The 20,848-nt window shown below is 47.3% G+C and overlaps 2 protein-coding genes across 45 annotated transcripts in view; one reads left to right on the forward strand and one right to left on the reverse strand.

The window, feature by feature from the left end:
* LOC100520903 (zinc finger protein 567-like) overlaps positions 1–19,880 on the forward strand; it is a 40,456-nt gene extending 20,576 nt beyond the window's left edge. For 6 of the 42 annotated variants that reach the window (XM_085016369.1, XM_085016370.1, XM_021086062.2 and 3 more), the window contains exons 3-6: positions 4,046–4,088; positions 12,727–12,853; positions 13,126–13,221; positions 15,652–19,880. In XM_085016369.1, the coding sequence (XP_084872495.1) occupies positions 4,080–4,088; positions 12,727–12,853; positions 13,126–13,221; positions 15,652–16,724 (1,305 nt within the window). In that variant the 5' untranslated portion in view covers positions 4,046–4,079 and the 3' untranslated portion in view covers positions 16,725–19,880. Of the gene's footprint in view, positions 1–349; positions 1,671–1,944; positions 2,735–3,864; positions 4,089–12,447; positions 12,854–13,125; positions 13,222–15,651 lie in introns of those variants that run through there. The other 36 variants (XM_085016377.1, XM_085016375.1, XM_021086064.2 and 33 more) reach the window with 19 other exon arrangements.
* OR10AH1 (olfactory receptor family 10 subfamily AH member 1) overlaps positions 11,384–20,848 on the reverse strand; it is a 36,527-nt gene continuing 27,062 nt past the window's right edge. For 2 of the 3 annotated variants that reach the window (XR_014839973.1, XR_014839976.1), the window contains 2 exons: positions 20,453–20,634; positions 17,095–19,813 (listed from right to left, as the gene is read on the reverse strand). The gene's annotated coding sequence lies outside the window, so the exon portion shown is untranslated. Of the gene's footprint in view, positions 11,947–12,222; positions 13,484–14,972; positions 15,238–15,416; positions 15,582–16,114; positions 16,210–17,094; positions 19,814–20,452; positions 20,635–20,848 lie in introns of those variants that run through there. The other variant, XR_014839974.1, reaches the window with a different exon arrangement.

Here is a 20,848-nt window from a genome sequence, read left to right on the forward strand (position 1 = left end):
GGGGTGCTGTCATCGCCTCGGGATCGTGTAGGAGTTGGTTTAGGGGAAGGTGTTGCAGGAGGAGAGGGCGTCTCCTGCTTTTAGGGTGTGAGAGGCATACACGAGGAGGGAAGGGCCCCCCCATGGCTCTCAGAGGGCGACCCCCGCCACCGATTTCTCTCCACTCGTAAGCGAGCGCTGGCTCCTTCTAGGCGTGCGTCTCGCTAGAGCTGGAGCCGGTCCCACCCCACCGTCCCCGCCACGTGTGACTTCCAGCGACATGTAGCCCCCCCACCCCCCGTAGCTGAGTCAAGGCCCAGAAGTTGCGTTCTTAACCTAAGAGTATCTCGTTTTTCCTTCTCCGTTAAAGACGAAAGAAAATGGGCGTGAGAGAGGCGCTCCGAGCCACCCAGCTCGCGCGCGCCGAGCCAGCACTACCCCCCAGGGCTCCCGTCCGAGGAGGCGGGGCGGGGCCCTCACCGCTAAGCCCCGCCCCTCCCCTCCTCCACCCCCTCCGAGCTTCTCCCGGATTTCCTCTCCTCCAGGGGCAGGATCTTGATAGGAGGTCATGGAGAGAGAACCCAGTAAGATGATATATGTATATTTTTCTGAACTATTTAAGTATGAAACAATGAGCACGTTTATTGTTTAAGAAATTAGCACATGTAAAAACAAATCCTACCGTGCAAAGGTAACGTTGTTAACATTTTGCGTGTTTTCTATAGGAGTTTTTCTTTACATGTCAATAAAAACCCATTCCATGAAGCAGGACATGGAGTAGCGGGTCCCAGGGCAGAGGTTCTGATCCGCGCGGCTGGGTCAGCCTTCCTGGGGCCGCCGTCACCCAGCACCACACACTGAGCGGTTTACCCGACAGAGGCGGAAGCTCACACCGCTGGGGAGGCGGGAAGTCTGAGACCGGGGTGTCGGCGGGCTCTGCTCCTTCAGTGGCCGGGCGGGAGGACCTGTCCCTGGCCCCGCTGCGAGCTCTGGAGCTTTGCCGGCAGCGCTTGGTTTCTGCTGCATCACCCCGGCCTCTGCCTTCCTCTTCCCGAGACCTTCTCCCTGTCGCTGTGTCTCCGTGCCCAGATGTCCCCTTTCCACGAGGGCACAGTCATAGTGGATGAGGGTCCACCCCGGTGACCTCATCTGAGCTTCATCCTCTGCAAAAACCCTGTTTCTAAGTAAGGTCACGTTCTGAGGTTCAGGGAGCTAAAACTCTGACTTGACTTTTTGGGGAACACAATTCAACCCCTAGCCCTTCCCCTCCAGGATGAGAGCTCAGGGACCCCACAGCTGTTCAGTCACTCAGGTTGTAATAAGAAGAGTCCCCCTCCCTTGCCCACCGTCTGTTACTCTCATGCCCGCTTCCCAGCTTCTCCCTCCTCCCTGTGGAGCCATGGATCCAGGGACCACCCTCCCCATGCCCCCGCCCGGTAGGGAGGGCATGTGATCTGTTGTCCTTCTTCTTATTGGATATTCCCTTTCTCCTCCAGGGTCAGGGTAACGAGGAGGGAAAAATAGAAATTTCCCCCTGCTTGGTGTCATTTGTGGCTCTCACCTGCCTAGCGCCCACTATGTAGGAGGACAACTTTGTGGGGGTTCCCAGCCCCTGACACCACAGGAGCTCTCTGGCTGACCTCTGTGCTGACCCCCCAGCTCTGGGCTCTGGGGTCCCGCCTGCCCTTCAGGCCCCCCGTTTTCTCCACCCTGCCGGAGCCTGCTTGATCAGCATCCTTGTGATATGGCTTTCCCGCCAACCCCTTGGGTCCGCCAGGACTCTAGCATCCTTGTTCCAACAAACACAGGCAATGAGGTAGCTCCCTTTTCTGCTCCCTCTCCTCACCCAGCTGCCACAGAAGCCTTAGCCAGCCTCTGACGTCCAAATTCTTCAGCCGTAAACTTGGCTCCTATCTCTGGGTTCCCGTCTGCCCTCAACATTCAAAAGCGCTCCCCTGTGGCAAGTTATGGGGAGTTTCTGCAGCTGGACATATACCCAGCCTCAGATGTCAATCTCCCTGTTTTGAGGCTCCCTCCAGTGTCCCTAAACACTTGTCTTTGAGCTGCCCCCCTCTTGGTTTGGGAGGGGAGTGACCGCCAACTAGGACCAGAGGCAAGGGCCACGGTACACTCCTTCCGTAGACGTCTCTCCTGCAGTAATTTCCCTCCCCCGCAGGAAGGAATCTGTTAGGGTGTGCCTGGAAGCGCCTGAGAATTTGGGGTGTGGGATTTGAGCTAAAAATTTCAAGGCACGTGGGAAAATCCCATCCATTCTCTTGTTATCCATCTGTGAATCATATGCTCCGTACCCTGCTTTTTTCACTTGCCGGTATTGTTGGAAGATCATTCCATATCTAATATTTATTCTATAGTATTTTAAGTTGATTCATAGCTTGGCATGCTTTAATTGTATCATAATTTTATTAACCGATCTCTTATTTTTTAAGCACTTAGGTAGCCTCCAATTAAAAAAAAAAACCAAACCCCTCAGATTTCTTTATGGAGTTTCTGTAATTCTAGAGTTTGAGTGTCGCTGCAAGATTCTTGGATCAAACTCCAGTGTGTCTCTGTCCTGAGTAGGAACAGACCTAGGACCAACCTCGTGTCTATTCAGGAGAGAGATAGGTGTGGGGTCCACTTGATGCTTCCAGCCACAGTAAAATTGCTCCCGAACCTTCGTGTTCCTGGTCCCTGGGAGAATGAGGAGAGGAGGAGGAGGGCTCAGGAGAAGTCAGCAGATCTTGTCCCATATTTGGTAAGTGGCAGAGCCAGACCGGGATGCTGCCCGGCAGCCATCAGCACCGTTTAGCCAGGAGGGTCGGTCGTAAAATTCCCGTTGGCAGAGGGCAGCTGCGAGACAAAGACCAAACAAAACGTAACGGGATCTACAGACAGACCTGAGTGCCCCAGGTTAATTAACCGCCACTGGCCTTGGCCAAGTGCCATTGAATGGACTCTGCCTTCTAGAACGCACGTGTCTCTTTTCCTATGAATTTCCTCAACACCAGGGGCAAGACTGGTGAGAGAAGCTTTGGGTTAGAAGATTAGTAGGCTACAGATATTTTTTAAATAAAAATTTTAAATGGAGTTCCCGTCGTGGCTCAGTGGTTAACGAATCCGACTAGGAACCATGAGGTTGCAGGTTCCATCCCTGGCCTCGCTCCGTGGGTTAAGGATCCGGCGTTGCCGTGAGCTGTGGTGTAGGTTGCAGACGCGGCTCGGATCCCGCGTTGCTGTGGCTCTGGCGTAGGCCGGCGGCCACAGCTCCGATTCGACCCCTCGCCTGGGAACCTCCATATGCTGCGGAAGCGGCCCAAGAAATGGCAAAAAGACAAAAAAAAAAAAAAAAATTTAAAGACATGATCACGTATGATATGCCCGTCTATCCTAGAAAAGCTTAGAGAATTCATCTGAATACAAAGGGGAAAACTAAAAATGGTCATTATCCAACTATGCAAAGCTCACTACGTGTGTTTTGTCTCACATCATTTCAGAGGTTACTCTGTGTGCGCGCGCATGTGTGTGTGTGCACGCGTGTGTGTTGGATCCAGTGGTGTGCAACCATCTTTCTCAACCGCCAGTATACTATCCATACATGGTCTTCTGTGGACTTATTTTTGTTAGCTGCATAATGTTTCCCTTTGGTTGTGGCATAATCATCTAACCCGCCCTCTATAGTTGGATATTTTTAGTGATTTCAGGTTTTTTCAGACAGAAATAAATATCTTGGCCGCTAAATCTTTGCCCAAACTCGCCCAAACTCGTGGCTGTATCTTCGGAAGAAATTTCTATTACACTCCTGGGTAGGGGTGGGAAGGGTAGTGAATTGCACGCTGATGACAGAGATGCCGCGATGGATATTCACTAAGTAGGAAAATAATTCAAGCCTCAAGGTTGGGTCCCCGTCACTTTCCAAGGTGAGGGCTTGGCTCTGATAAACGGGGTTCTTGGGAGGAGCCCCCGCCACCCTGTGCCTGGGGTGTTAACAGCGGTTGATTCTGAGGCTGGAGGCAAGCGCGGGCTCTCACGTCCTCTCCTCCCCCTGCCCCCATCTCTGCCTCCACAGGTGTCTGCTTCTCCCAGACCAGCAAGGAAGGACCATGAGCCAGGTGAGTGTGGCCTTTCTTTAAACTGCACTTTTTTGTTTCACCATGGATGTCAGGATGCTTCTAGGCATTCATCCCATAAGACACAATGCACACAAAATCGGGATCAGTGAAAACGGGACGATTAAGGCCATGGGAAGGGCAGGGTCGGTGCCCCACAGAGGCTGCTGGTGTTAACACCTGCCCTTTGAATGTATGTCTGACCTGTCTGGCACTTGAAAAAGACAGATGCCATGCCATACCTGACTTGCGTTGTCTGGGACAAGCGCAGCGCCTTCTCAGGGGAAATACAGCTTGTTCAGGTATTTAGACGTTTCTGTGAGAGGTCTTCATACGTGAGACGGAGAAGGCAGGTGAGTGTGGCCTTTCCTTGATAATAACAACATTCAAATAAATGCAACAGCAAATCAATCTCCTGTGACTTTTTTTTTTTTCCCCAGTAGACACTGGGTATTGTACCAGTGCAGAGATGTGTGATTACAGTTGTTTGGGGAATCAGAATACTCGCGTCTCCATAAACAGCTTTGTTACGGCTCACGCTGACCTAGATAAAAAAAAACACCGCATTATCTAGAGGAACGAATGAATGGTGTGCTTTTCAAACTTGTTCGTAATTTTTGACACCGATGGAGCTTCAACTCAAAGCCTCACGCTTTGGCAGGGGCGGAAGGGAGGACGGTCCAAGCTCCCCTGCCTCCTCGCTCCTCGCCTTAGACCTCAGCCCTCTGCCTTGGCCTCCACTGGTCCTTTCTCACTGGTCATCATGCTTTCGACATGGCATTGTTGTTTCCTGTCCGCTGGTCATTCTCAAATGCCTCTGTTCCTCGAGGGCCTCCCTCTTTACCCCCGCCTCCCGGGATGCAGGAACATGCAGTGCCCTGCGCGGGATCCTGGAACTCAGAAAAGCCCCCGACCCAGCGAGAGCTAGTTTAGGACGAAGACAGCATCTAGGCAGCACCCCGAACTGTGGGAAGAGCGGGCGTGCCGCTGGGACGGGGAGGGTGACTTCCAGGAACCCAGGAGTCTCTCTTGTTCCCTTGTCTCTGTTTCCGTGATGCCTTTTCTCATACCGGCTTCCTCCACGTGGCTGGAAAAGGGCCGGCTCTCAGCGCCTACGTCGCATGTTTACAAGTTTTGCCATAGAATGGGGCCAGGTCTCCTCCTGTAGGAAAGATCCTTGGGAAAGACTGCAGTTGGTCCAGCTCAGCTCAAGGGCTGAGGGCAGAGGGGTTGGGTCTGCAGCAGGAGCTCCCAGGAGCACATCGTGCTTGGGGTAGGGGGCAAGGAGGATATCCGTCTCCGAGGAAGATGCGACCTGGTGGATAAACACGACTGCTGCTCACTCCAGGAAGATGAGCCTTCGCAGGCTCGCAATTTCTAGCTCAGGGACTCCCCCTCCGGCAAGTTTTGCTGCAGGATGCTCTTTCTACAGGCCTGTTTATTTTAATTGAAGTGTAGTTGATTTACAATGTTGAGTTAGTTTGAGGTTTAGGGACCTGGGGTGGTTTTTTTTTTTTTTTTTTTTGGTCTTTTTAGGGCCGCATCTTTGGCATATGGAGGTTCCAAGGCTAGAGATCGAATCGGAGCTGTAGCCACTGGCCTACACCACAGCAACTCGGGATCTGAGCAGCATCAGCAACCTACACCACAGCTCACAGCAACACCAGATCCTTAACCCACTGAGTGAGGCCAGGGATGAACCCCAATCCTCATGGATGCTAATCAGGTTCATTAACCACTGAGCCACGATGGGAACTCCTGAAGGGACTGTCTTGGAGTTTCTGCTTCATGAAGCTAGGACTGTCTGGATATTTGGTACAACTAATGTCTGGGGACAGAACAAGCATGAGAGGTTGAAAACAGGGTGGTGACTCCGCAGCCTCAGTAGAGAGACCTGACCGTGACGTGAGGCTGTCACGTGTGAAGCTGGAGGTTTCATTTGGCGTCTTTGGGGGGACGCTCTTGTTTTGTGGGAAACCAAGTCTTACTGGGAACATCCTGTCAGGGCTACGTGCGATGATACTGACAATAAAACTTCTAACACTCTCTGTTGAGCACTTAATGTGCTGGTCTCTGTGTTTTTCATACATCATTTCATGAAGGAACCTGAGAGAGGGGTATTCTCACTAACCCCTCCCCCATTTTACAGATGGACAAACTGAGGCTACAGATACTAACATCCCTTAGGTGGTGGATTTGGGATCGGAATGTAGACAGACAGATGCTCAGAGAACTGGACAGTTTTAGCTACCAAGAGCAAATCCTCCTCAGAGGAGTCCAGTAGCAGGTGTGCAGTCTAGACTCGCATTGTCCATTGTGGTAGCCATTAGCCGCAGGTAGATACCGAGTGTCTGAAGTGGGGTTAGTATGACCGTGGATCTGAATTTTTAAATTACATGTAAATTTTATTTACTTCTTCTTTTTTTTTAGCCACCCTGTAGCATGTGGAGTTCCAGGGCCAGAGATCGGATCTGAGCCACAGTGGCAACCTCAGTGCCGAACCTGCGGCAACACAGGATCCTTTAACCCATTGTACCAAGGCCAGGGATCGGACCTGCACCCTGGCACTGCAGAGACATTACAGAGCCTGTTGCGCCACAGCAGAAACTCTATTTAAATTTTAAAACAGTAAAGTATTTTTTTGGTATCACAACTTTAATAGGACTACATTTCACCAAAGTGAAGTCGAAACTACAGTGTCTGAGAGTTCCCTTGGTGGTGCAGTGGGTTAAGGATCCAGTGTTGTCATTGCCGTGGCTCAGGTCACAGCTGCAGTGTGGGTTCGCTCCCTTAAGTGGAAAATACCAGGTTTTGAAGATGTGTATGATAAAGAATGAAAAATATACCAGTGATTTTTAAAAAGACATGTTTGATATTTTGTATAGCTTAGGTTAATTAAAATTCATTTTTTTTTTACTGTCTAAAAAAAGTGACTACTAGAAAAAATTTTAAAGCCACTTTGAGGTGTGATTGACATACAAATATGTACATATTTAATGTACACAACTGGATGAATTTACAGAAAAATGTACACCCTTGAGACTGTTGGCACAGTCAAGGCCATAAACTTACCCATTGCTTCCAAAAATTTCCTTCCTCTTTATAACTTTTCTTCTGTGGCAGGAGCATTTAACGTAAATCTACTCTCAGCGAGTTTTTAGGTACACAGTCCTGTAGTGTGAAATATAGGTACCATGCTGCACAGCAGTCTCCAGAATTTATTCATCTTCCATAACTGAAACTGGGACTCCCTGGACCACCACGTCCCCATTTTCCCATCCTCCCAGCCCCTGGGAACTACCATGCTACTCTAGTTCTATGAATTTGACTATTTTTAAAATTTATTTTTCATCTTTTTTTTTAGAACTACAGGTGCGGCATATGGAAGTTCCCAGGCTAGGGGCTGAACTGGAGCTGCAGCTGCCAGCCTATGTCACAGCCACAGTAATGCCAGATGTGAGCCACGTCTGCAGCTCATGGCAACGCCAGATGCTCAACCCACTAAGCAAGGCCAGGGATGGATCCCACATCTTCATGGATACTGGCCGGGTTTGTTACTGCTGAGCCACAACAGGAACTCCAAGTTGGATGAGTTTAGATTCCTCTTAAAAGTGAGATCGTGCAGGATTTATCCTTTGTTGGCTTGTTTCCCCCATAGCTTAATGTCCTCCAGGTCTATTTATGTTGTCAGAAATGGTGGCTGGGACTGAATAATCTTCCATTGTACACCACATTTTCTTTACCCAGTCACCCACTGATGGACACGTAGGTGGCTTCTATCTGCTGGTTACTCTGAATGATGCTGCAGTGAAATGGGAACACAGATCTGAGATCCTGCACTCGATAGGATAACATCTGCAAACCAAGATACATTTATTTCCTCTTTCCTAATGTGGATGCCTTTTATTTCTTTTTCTTGTTTAATTGCTCTGGCCGGACTTCCAGTACTGTGTTGAAAAGGAGAGGCAAGACTGGTTATCCTTGCCCTGTTCCAGAACTTGGAGGGAAAGCTTTCAGCTTTTCACCACTGAGTAGGATTTTAGCTGTGGGCTCTTCATAAATGAACTTTACTGTATTAAGTTCCTTCTATACTTAATTTGTTGAGAGTTTTTATCATAAAAGGTGTTGAATTTTGTCAGATGCTTTTGTGCATCTGTTGAGATGATTATGTGATTTTTATCCTTCATTCTGTTAGTGTGGTAGATAACACTGATTTTCATATGCTAAACCATCCTTGCTTCCTGGGGATAAGTCCTACTTGGTTGTGGTGTATGATTCTTTTAATGTGCTATTAAATTTGATGTGTTAGTATTCTGTTGAGGATTTCCGCATCTGTATTTATTAGGATATTGGCCTGAGTTTTCTTGTGGTGTCTTTGGTTTTGGATCAGGGTGATGCCGGCCTCATAGAATGAATTTGGAAGTGTTCCCTCTTTCGTTTTTTGGAAGAATTTAAGGATTGGTATTAGTTCTTCCTTCAGTTTTTGGAGGTCCTGGGCTTTTCTTTGTCGACAGTTTTATGATTATTTCTTCATTCGCTTTGTTACTAATCTGTTTAGGTCTCCCATTTCCTTTTATTTTCCTATTTTTTCTTTCCTTTAAAAAAAAAAAAAAAAAAGTGGCTGCACCTGCGGCACATGGAAGTTCCAGAGCTAGGGGTTGAGCTACAGCCACTGTAGAAGCAATGCGAGTAGTTATGCTGCAAGTCACACGGGAAGTCCTATTTCTTCTTGATTTGGCATCAGTAGGTTTTTTTTTTTTAAGAAATGTATCCATTTCTTCTAGGTTGTCCAACTTGTTGATGTATAATTTTTTTTTTTTTGTCTTTTCTTGAGCTGCTCCTGTGGCATATGGAGGTTCCCAGGCTAGGGGTCTAATCAGAGCTGCAGCCACCGGCCTACGCCACAGCCACAGCAATGTCAGATCCGAGCTGCGTCTGCGACCCACACCACAGCTCACGGCAGCGCCAGATCCTTAACTCACTGAGCGAGACCAGGGATCGACCCTGCATCCTCATGGTTCCTAGTCGGATTCGTTAACCACTGCGCCACGACGGGAACTCCACATTGATGTATAATTGTACGGGTTTGTTTTTAATGATCACACCTGCAGCATATGGAAGTTCCTGGGCTAGGGATCACATCCAATTCTCACCTGTGACTTGAGCCATTGCAGTTGGATTCCTAACCCACTGTGCCACAGCAGGAACTCCAGTGCATCATTTTCACAGTAGTCATTAAGATCTTTTTCATTTCTGTGGCATAAGCTGTAATGTTTCCTCTTTCCTTTCTGATTTTATATAGTCCATTCTTCTCCTTTCCCCTTAGTCTAGCTAAGGGTTTATCAATTTTACATTTTTCAAAAAACATGCTAATTTGGGCTTAGCTTGTTCTTTTTTTTTTGGCCAAGTCCACAGCATGTGGAAGTTTCTGGGCTAGGGGTTGAACCCATGACACAGCAGTGTCCCAAGCCACTGCAGTGCCAATGCCAGATCTTTAGCTCACTATGCTACAAGTTTGTTCTTTTTCAAAAGGTGCAAAGTTATATTGTTTATTTGATAGCTTTTTTTTTTAATATAGGTGTTTTATTGCTATACTCTCACCCCTTTGTACAGCTTTTGCTGCATCTCATATAAGTTTTGGTTTATTGTGTTTTCATTTTCATTTATCTTGAGATATTGTCTCATTTCCTCTTTGATTTCTTTGACCCAGTGGTATTTCAGAGTGTGGTTGTTTAATTTTCATGTATTTAAAAACTTCCCCCAATTCATTGCTATTATTGATTTCTAGCTTTGTGAATAATTTGTCTTCTTAGGTTTCTTAAAATTTGTTTTCGTGACCTGAAATATGATCTATTCTGCAGAGCATTCTGTGTGCTCTTAAGAATGAGTAATATGCTGCTGTTGGGGGGGATGTTCCGTATATATCTTGCAGGGCTATTTGGTCAGTAGTGTTGTTCACCTCTGCTCTTACTGGTTTTCTCTCTGGATGATCCATTATTGAATCTGGAGCATTTAAATCTGCTGCTACCATTGTACTGCTGTTTCTCTCTTCTGATTTGTGTTTGCTGTATACTTAGGTGCTTTGATGGTGGGTGATATATAATTGTTTATCTTCCTGTTGAATGGATCCTTTTATAATTATATAATGGCTTTGTCTCTTGTAACATTTTCTTTTTTTGACTACCTGAGGCACGTGGAGTTCCCAGACCAGGGATCAGATCCGAGCAGTAGTTGGAACCTAAGCCACAGCTGCAGCAATGCTGGATTCTTAACCCACTGTGCTGGGTCTGGGTTCAAACCTGCATCCCAGCACTCCCAAGATACCCCTGATCCCATTGTGCCACAGCAGGAACTCCATCTTGTGACATTTTTTGACTTAAAGTATATTTTATCTGATAAAAGTATAGCCAGACTAGCTCTCTTTTGATTAACATTTGCATGCATGGAATAGCTTTCTCTATCCCTTCACTTTCATTCAGTATGAGCCCTTAAATATAAAGTGAGTCTCTTGGAGTTCCCGTCATGGCTCAAGGGTAACGAACCCAACTAGCATCCATGAGGACACAGGATCGATCCCTGGCCTCACTCCATGGGTTAAGGATCCGGCGTTGCTGTGAACTGTGGTGTAGGTTATAGATGAGGCTTGGATCCTGAGTACTGTGGCTGGGGTGTAGGCTGGCAGCTGCAGCTCTGATCTGACCCCTCGCCTGGGAACTTCCATATGCTGTGGGGGTGGCCCTAAAAAGACAAAAAAAAATTAAAAAATAAAAAATAAAGCGAGTCTTTTGCAGACAGCAAATAGTTGGGTCCTGCTTTTTTATCCATTTAGCCAGAGTATAGGTTTCAACTTGGGGAGTTTAGTTCATCTATATTTAAGGTAATTATTGATGGGTAAGGACTTACTGTTGGTATTTTGTTAACTGCTTTCTGTTTTGTTGTTCTCTCATTTGTCTTTTCCTCTACTGTTATCTTTGCTGTGGTTTGAAGATTTTTTGGTAGTGATATATATATATATATATATATTTTTTTTTTTTTGTCTTTTGTCTTTGTAGGGCCACACCCATGGTGTATGGAGATTCCCAGGCAAGGGGTCTAATTGGAGCTGTGGCTGCCGACCTACACCACAGCAACACCAGACCCGAGCAGTGTCTGTGACCTACACCACAGCAACGCTAGATCTTTAACCCACTGAGCAGGGCCAGGGATCGAACCCACAACCTCATGGTTCCTAGTTGGATTCGTTTCCACTGCGCCACGATGGGAACTCTGGTAGTGATATATTTTTGATAATTTTTAAATTTTTGTACATCTACCATCGATTTAGGTTGTGGTTACCATGAGGCCTGCGTTGAATCCAACCCCCTATGTTAACCTGACCGCCACTTAAATTCAGTCACACACAGAAACTACACTTTACTCCCTCCCCCCTTCGTTGCTTATGACAGATTGTACTTCCTTTCATAGTGTTTCCATGAACACATCTGTGATTATACGTACTGTTAAAACGTTTGCCTTTAACTTCTAAACCAGTGTTTAAAAGGATGTTCACACTAACATTACATACATGTTAACAGTACTCTGTATAAATGAGAATTGTGATTTCGGTCCTCAGTGCATGCAGAGAGGAGAAGAGGAGGGCCAAGGGAGGGGGGAGCCAAGCCCCATTCTCAATATGTGGACTCCTTGCTTTGCTTTTCTCTTGTCACCCCTTCGTTTTCCCCGTATCTTGTGTGGGCGATCACAACGCACCTGAACTTTAGTCTCTCCCTCCCAGTGAGTCCCATCGCCTTGATACAAGTGATGCTCTACAGATAGTCTTTCGTAGCCCCCTCCCCAAATCCCGTGACGGCGTCTGTGTTGCCTGTAGGAGAAAAAAAACAAAAACAACAAAAAAAACCACCTTCGTTTGTCCCGAGATCTGATTTCTACCCCACTCCCTCTCCCATTCTCCCTCCCTCTTTCCTTCTCTCTCTCCCCACCTCTCTGCTTTCCCTTCCCCTCTCACCCACACCCCTTACACGCGATCCTGTCATTCCTAACTATGTGCCCCTCCTACCAGATGTCCCTGTGACTCCTTGCCTTTGCTCATGCCATGCCTCTCGACAGAGACAGCCTTCCACTATCAGAACACACTTACCATGATTCTGCTCCAACCCAACCTCCAGGCACGCGTAACTTGACATCAGGACACTGAATGTGACTGCTGTCTTCTTCGTGTCCATTCTGTACTCAAGTGTCCTTCCATCACGGCCTTCAGTCTCACGTGACCATACCTGAGTCTTGTACGTTCATCTCACTCCCCCAGACGACGGCGCCTGAGAACAGGAGCAACGTGGCCCTTCAACCCCAAGCACCATGCCCAATGCCAGTCGCATATCTGGTCTTCCATAGATCCTTGCTCACTGAGTGGATGGATGGATGGGTGGATGGATGGAGATCCAGAATTGAGATATTTTCTAATCATCTTTTTTTTTTTCTCTCCCACAAAATGTCGTACAAAGTTAGGGGCATGCTAAGCTTCCTATATAACTTAACATGGGGAAACCTGACCTCCAAAGGTGGTAAGATCCATCTCCTCTACACCTTTGCCATAATACTCTGTGCCAGGCACTCCAGATTAATCAGGACTGTGCTGTTCCAGGGGTCACTGTCATTCAAAGACGTGGCTGTGGGCTTCACCCGTAAGGAATGGCAGCAGCTGGACTCTGCACAGAGGACCCTGTACCGGGAGGTGATGCTGGAGAACTACAGCCACCTGGTCTCCGTGGGTGAGGAAGTCTTCCTGTCTCCCCCCCCACTTAAGTCTGAGCCCCTTTCTTTTCTCAGTTATGTAAACCCCTTAAGTACTAAAAATGTTTGGCCTGGGCTTTCAGTCGTCAACACGTCTTCTCCTCATCTCATTTGCGTTATTTCAGAATTTTCCTCCCGAGTGAAACAGCCTTTGTTTGGCTGAGATGTAAATGTTTGCTGTACGGGCCGATCCGTCCTTGGGGGGCCCAGCTGGCTCAGTCTAAATTCTGTGACTATTTCTTGTGAACAGGCTGCCAAGTCACCAAGCCAGCTGTGATCTCCAGGCTGGAGCAGGGGCAGGAACCATGGATGAAGGAGGAAGAGATCCTCAGATGGAGCGCCCCAGGTGAGAGGACCAGCCTGCAGGGGGCAGGAGACCTAAGGTTCCAGGAGGCCACAAAGCAGAGCCTTGGATGCTTTTTTGATTCACCCAACTGTTGTTAAAAGCCTTGGATAGGAGTTCCTGTTGTGGCTGAGCGGGTTAGGAACAGGACCAGTGTCTATGGGGATTCAGGTTCAATCCTGGCCTCGCTCAGTGGGTTGAGGATCCAGCACTGCTGCAAGCTGCAAGCTGCAGTGGTGTAGGTCACAGACACTGCAGTGGGGCCCTAAAAGAAAGAAAAAAGAAAAGCCTTTGATCTTTGCAAAGAGCTGTGACTCTTTGGCCCAAGACCTTGAGATGCCCCAGTGATGCCTGGTGCCTGCACCCATCACTGCCTGATCACTCCTTCCCTGGATTTTAGGGAAAGACATATTCTTTTAAAATTTACCCTTTCCTTTTACTCTGCCACCCCCTTCTAAGACTTTGCTTTCTCAATCTTTCTCTAGAATCTTCTGGCCTACGCTTGTCCCCATGGCTATGAAACAGGCATTCCTTTTTGGTTACACCCACAACCTGAGCCACTGTGGTGACAATGCCAGATCCTTAACCTATTTCACCACAAGGGGATCCTGAAACAGGCTTTCTCATGCTTTCAAGGATTGGTAGATGTGCCCTATCTCAAAATAACTGTTATTCTGTGCATTTTTTTATGTTTAAGTTACCTTTTCTTCCTTCTTTTACTGTGAAATGCCTCAAAAACATATCTTCTGTCTTTTAGATGACTTTAAATTCCTCTTCTTTCAAAACCATGTAATAGGTCCCCATTTTGTCTTACAGGCTCATCTTCCCCCATTTCTGTACAATCTCCCAGGGAGCTGAACCTTTGCTTTATTCGTCCCTATTTCCGTGGGGCACACATAGTGTACGTCAACCAACTCTCTCTACCTTCTCAGACAAGGATCCCTTATCAAGCATTTGTTCAGGGCAGTTGTTAGTAATCAGGGGTGGACCCTAGAATCCCTGGAGGAGTTGTAAAAATGCTCCTTGGCTGGGTTCAAGCCCAGAAGATCCTGCTGGGCAAGATTACTGATCTTGGTTTTTTTGTCTTAGGCCAAAAATTACTGGCATTGATTTTTTTGTCTTAGGAGTTGAGCAGTGGGGCTCAAGGAACAGAAACATCACTAAACCGTGTTTCTGTTGAGTTCCGTGGTTGCATTGGGTATGAGTGTCAGGGGTGAAACAACAGGATTTTTGTGGCTTAAAATGTAAATGAAGATAAAAGCCAATAAAGACCTAAGCATAAGATGAAGAATCCAGCATTTAAGATTCTCAAAGTACACCCCCATGGTGACATGGAAACCAGCTCGCCCAGGGAATGGCAGTATGGGTTTAAGGGAGGGGCTGGCCTGCAGCCATGTCTGGGAAGGGGACACGTAGGCTTGGGCCGTTGGCCAGATCTGGTATCAGGGAACCATGAGGAAAGAAAATGGTCATCTGAGCAATCAGAACACAGAGGGGAGTCTTCCTGGGGCAAGGATCCTCATCTTTGCGTCTGTGTGCTGGACACCATGAAGATCGTGTAGACCCCTGTGAGAATGAACCACTGCAGCACAGACCTCCGACTCTAGGATAATCCCTCTAACAGCAAAAGGCTCGATGAGAAAGTTAATTTGGTTCACAGAATAGAGGGGAAGTGTGAAGGTGGGAAGGAGACAGGAAGTGCAGATCAGCAAAGGGTCTGTGTGCAACCTGGGGATAAAGTGAGGGGCACTCACCCTTTGTTTAACCTGAGTCCTTTGCTCATAGTTCTTCAACACCCTTCTCCCTAGAGTCCTCTGGAAACTCCACAGTCTTTCTTTAGTCTTCATTCATAACTCCTAAACATCCTTTTCTCTTGATGTGGGACCTCCTTATTACATCTTCCCTTATTGAGGGATGCCAGTACCGCCCTGTGGTAGCCAGTTGTGGCGGAATCTTCCAGCTCTGCAGTGATGTCACCTTGGTAGCTTGAAACTGGCCAAGGTGGGGTAATGTTTTCACCTTGGAGATTGGTAAAATGCCACAGATCAGGGTTTCCTTTGCTCTTTGTAACTTGGTTCATCAGCACATCAGTGCCTTGAGTCCACTGTCCTCCAGGTTTTTCTCTTACTCACGTTTACTGGTGTGTTTTCACCTTCTTCCCAATTTGATGCACCAGACTTGTTGATAGCAGAGCTTACCTGTATTCACCATCAGAGTTTTATCCCTGTTTCTAGTATCTCATTCTTTTCTTTTCAGGAGCCAAGGGAGCAGGAAGTGTTTATAATAGGATTATGATGATTTCATCTAGGCAGTCAGGTCTGAAATCACAAGGTTAATCTCCCTTCCAGACATTTCTGAAATAGCTGAGTTCGAAGATACAATCCCAGAAAGATTAACAAGTGTGTGTCGTCATTTATTTCTTTTTTTCCCTAGAAGTTTTGCAAGTTGATTCCCCAGCAGGTAGACAAGTGGAACCCCGACCCAAACTGAAAAAACGAGCTGCTTTCCTAGGCAAGAAAAAACTGACCCTCAAAGGACACAGGGAACATGATACAGTTGGGAAAGAACCCTGTCCGAACACAAACGCGGCTCCTTCAAGACAAGAGGTCCCTAAGTGTGAGTCCTGTGGCACAGCCTTGCCTGGTCATGCAGACATAGCTCCTAGTGCGTACCTTGCAAGAAGGAGATTTGAATATGATGCACAGGGAAACTTATTTCTCTATTCTAAGCTGGAAACCCCACAACCTGGTGCCCAGCCCCGTGAATGTAACCAGTGTAGAAAAGCTTCAAGCCGTGACCAAACCCTTCAGGCCGATCAGGGAACCGACAGTCATGAGAAACTCCACAAATGTACCACATGTGGGAAAGGCTTTTGCCACCAATCTGAGCTCATTACCCATCAGAGAGTCCACGGAGACGAGAAATCCTCTGAAGACAAGGAAGAGGAGGAAGACCTCAGCCAATGTCCCAGCAGTCACCCGGAAGAGAAGCCTGGTGAAAACAGCAGCTGTGATCAGAAGCTGTCCCAGGAGACAAACATCTCCACCTCTGAGGCCGTTCTTGCTGGAGAGAAGCCTTTTAAGTGTTCGGACTGTGAGAAGATCTTTTCGCACAAGTCCCGGCTCATTGAGCACCACAGGTCCCACACAGGAGAGAAACCCTATGGCTGTGAAGAGTGTGGGAAGTCTTTCTCCCGCAAGTCATGCCTCATCATCCATTACAGGATCCACACGGGAGAGAAGCCCTACGGCTGCAGTGAATGTGGGAAATCCTTCTTCCAGAAGTCACACCTCATCCTGCATCAGAGGACACACACAGGAGAGAAGCCCTACGAGTGCAGTGTATGTGGGAAGTCTTTCTCCCAGAACTCCTGCCTCATCATCCACAAGAGAACTCACATGGGCAAGAAGCCCTATGAATGCTCTGACTGTGGGAAAACCTTCTCCCAGAAGGCAAACCTCATCAGACACCACAGGATTCACAGCAAGGAGAAACTGTATGGGTAGCGGGAGAGGAGGTTTTCATCAGGAAGTTGTATCACATCTAGGAATGAAAACCTGTGGATTTTGTGAGTGTGTAAAATCCTTCATCAAGAACTCCAGTGCCACTCCAGGCAGAGATTCATACCAAGGTGAAATCTTACTAATTTGGAGAATTTGGAAAAGCTTATTCTCTTAAAACTAAGGATGGAAGGGTAGTGATACTCTAGAGTGATATATTTTTATAGGATAAACTAAATAATGAAATGTATCTATGTCTACATTAACTGTGGATACTGAGCTCTGAAATAAGTGAATCATTTAAACCATTACAACAACAGATCTAATAAGCAACACAACAACCCCAGGGTGTACAGACGGGTTATATTCCCAAGGATGCTATTAAAAAAGAACTTTATTTTGCTTACTTTTGAACTGCATCTGTAGTTGAACATAATTATGAAATTGTAGACATAGATACCATAATATATATAATGACATCTATTAAGAGTTTCCACACTAAATTACAGCCTTTTGCTTTTATATTATACATTATAACTGGAAAAATATGAATTTACTGCTCAACCAGAAGTCCATACACCATACCCCTTACCATTTGGTTTTCTGTTTGCTGGCCAACTATTATAGCACCCCCCCACCTCCTGGATCTGGAAACCAAAAGTTTTATCACATCTTCTGTTATCTCTCAACTTGTTTATAAGTTATGTTAAAGGTGTAAGGTTGAGACTCCCTTTTCTGCCAAATAATGGACACCTAAAGTGAAAAATGTTCCACTATAAACAACTTGAAATGATGGACAATAACAGATTAACATTCTTTGGAATGCATCATTCAGCTTTCAGGAAAGTAAATGTGGTTTCCAGCTTCCAGCTAGGAAGACGGAACTGAGAAGTGAGTTGATGCTGGAAGCTGCCCTGTAGGTTTAATTTTGTTTTCCCAGAAGCCTGGGTATAAAAGACTACAGGCAGAATGTTGTCACTGAAATAACTCATAAATTCAGAAATTTCCAAAGCCTGTACCTACAGGGAAAGGGTGGACCAGAGCAAAATCTGCTCATATGCACAGGAAGCTCATCTGTCTCTTCCTGGGCTCTGGGCAGGCAAGAGTTGACCCTCATGATTCATCAGCCCTGACCTGCACCTCCTACAAGTCAGAATCCTGAATTTGCCCTATTCATGTCCTAGTTGAAAAACTGAACAATTAACAAAGTAATCTGTCCTGGTCTTTGAAGCAAATGCAAAATATTCTTCGAGGAAGATGCCCTCAACTCTGTGTTTCTCAGGATTCTGACATAGAAACACAAGATGAGTTCATGATCCTCAGACACAAAATATGAGGAGCGTCAACAGACATTTTAACAGAATAGGAACCTCAGTTCTTTCAGGTAGTACAAAAACCTGAAATTCTGCAAAAATGACTCTCTTAAAAAAAAAAACAACAATCAAAAAACTAAAACCAAATGAAAGCAAATATACAAAGAAAGATAACTTGCTTACTTGTCTCGAAATGAAATACAGAATCACTGAAATGTAAAGCTCAACATTAAAATATTCAGCATGTCTAACAGCAGGTTGTACTCAGCAGAAGAAAACGTGAAGAGGAAGCCAGAGCTAAGCAAGTTCAAAGAATTCAGGATATAGAGAGATGGAAAATGAAAGGACCAGTGAGAGATGGGGAACTCCTGAAAGACCAAAAAGAACAAATAGAAGAGGAGTAACCATTCAAAGACGTACTGGCTCCAGCTTGCAAAAGACATGCATCGTAACAGATGGAGGCAGCACAATATATGCTGTGCTGAAAATAAAACATAAATTTACATCTAAATGTACTCACTGTATATCTGCTGAGAGTTTCGCTAAGCCGCCTTGTGGTGTTGCTGCCTTGTCGTCAATCGTGTGATGTGTGATAGTTAAGTGGCTGTAGGGGACCTTAAGCTGACAACTGGCGCCTCGTGCAAGGACATTGTACAGCTGCTCAACCACACGCAAACGTGAGTCCCTGGTGTGACTTGCCCAGGGCCCTTGTGATCAGCTATCTCACCTGCCTCCCAGTGCCTAAGTGCTTTAAACACCCTTGCCAGGACCCCTGTGAGCTGACCAAAACCCTGCTCGCTCTTTGGGTTGGAACTGACCCATCTGGTCCTAACGTAGGAACCCCAAAGCACTCCTCCCATGGATCCTAATAAAAAGGCAGTCTGCCCTCTGCCTTGACCTCCTCTCTACGTGCTGTGTACTTGACAAATAATCTCTATTTCTACGTGGCCTGGTGTTGAACCTACTCATTGTCTTGGACCCCGTGCTCCATTTCACAAGTGTTAATTTAATAGTTAATTTAACTATTCCCAGTTCCCATGAGAACTGGGAATAGGATGGGAGCGAGTCTTGCACTTGGCTGGTGGAGAAATGCCTTTTAGCCGTGAGGGGCTGGCTAACTGGCTCCCTTGGGTGGGGAGTTCTATCTGGGGGGCCCCCCGCCTGCTGGTGTCGGTGGGCACAGCTTTGCATAGAGGCTCCCACCCCTCCCATCCCCATGTGCAGGATCTCAAAGCACTGCCCAGAATCCTCCCTGGAGCACTGCTCTTGGGAGCTGGTTAGAGGGGTGACGGGTATGTCCCCCACCTGGTACCACCAAGGGAAGGTGAACTCCCCTGGCAGATATTGGACTTGGGGTATATTTCCCAACTCCAAGCACAGACCCAGCTGTCGACTGTTAGGAGAACAAGCTAAAGTTTTCTCAAGGTCCTGCTGGGGCGGGTGAAGGCTAGGATGCCCGAGGACCGACTCATCAAAGTGCTCAGTGATCCTGCCACCTCTGCAGTGGGGGGCGACCCTCCTCCTAGTGAGGCTGATTAGGACACCCAAGGGGAAGCAGCTGCCTGTGAGCCCGGCTGCAAACCCCTAGGAATGTCCCGAAGGCCAAATCAGTTCAGTGCGCAGGGGTAAGAGCATTAGAGGCTGAAACTTGACATTGTATCGCTTCTTTGAAAGTTCTCGTGACAAGAAAACAGTCTGCCAACTAGGGGAACTGATGGATGTTGGCTTATCGTGGTGATCACTGTGCAGTGTGTGCAGATGTTGAATCATTGTGTCGTATACCTGGAAACCAATGTGATGTGATGTGTCAGTTCTCTCTCAATAAATAAATAAACTGAGACGTTACACATCTCCAGAGTCAAAATACTTTTGCAGCAGGACTAAGAGAAGAGGGGCCAGCCCGCTGTCCAAAGTGTCTACATCTGGGAGTTCCCTGGTGGCTCAGTGGGTTAAAGATCCGGCATTGCTGCTGTAGTGCGGGTTCAATCCCAGCTCTGGGAACTTTTGAGTGCTGTGAGCACAGTCCAAAAAAGCTCTAAATCCATCCTGGAGTTTCTACTCACCACCCCAGAATTCGGTGGCTAGCCATATCGCCAAAGACCCAAAATTCATCACCTTTTGTTTTTATTTTTTGGTGATTTTTGGCCACCCTGAGGCATATGCACCTCCTGGGCCAGGGATCAGATCAGATCCCAGTCTTGACCTAAGCTGCACTTGCGACAACACCAGATCCCTAACCCGCTGTGCCAGACGGGGTTCGAACCTGCATCCCAGTGGCTCCCAAGACGCCACTTACCCTGTTGCACCACAGCAGGAACTCCAATGCATCACCTTTTAAAAGGACTCAGGGATCGAGTGCCACCATCAGCAGACGCAGGCTGGGCCCCTATCCTGACCTAGCGCCAGAGCCACTGCACCCACCTCTGCTCAAGTATCCAGACGGCCGCCCCCAAGGCTCCCTGAGAGCTGGTCGAATGCAGGTGTCTCCTTGCTTGTGGCCGGCACTCTCCTCATGAGCAGCGTGGATAACAGGATTGCTGGTAGGTCCCTCAGGCCCAACTCGGTCTCAGGAAACAAGCTGGAACAAACCAGCCTCGTGCACCCTGCACCACAGATACGGGCCTGTTGGAATTTGCCATCCCACAGGGTCTCCCCAGTGAGGACTTGCTCATACCTGTAGGATTTGGGAAGGACAGGAGGGTGGGCGGGGCTTCCCGTGCACCTCAGGTTCCCAAGCACCAGCCTCCAGAAGCAAAAGGTAAGAATAGAGAGGGATGGACAGAGACCCCCTTTCAAGAGACAGCTCTTCTCCCTGCC

This window comes from Sus scrofa, chromosome 3 (assembly GCF_054392235.1).
Source record: "Sus scrofa isolate SSC_HxYL_T2T_F1_AM1 chromosome 3, Sscrofa_HxYL_maternal_Yorkshire_Landrace_v2.0, whole genome shotgun sequence".
Classification (NCBI taxonomy): Eukaryota; Metazoa; Chordata; class Mammalia; order Artiodactyla; family Suidae; genus Sus; species Sus scrofa.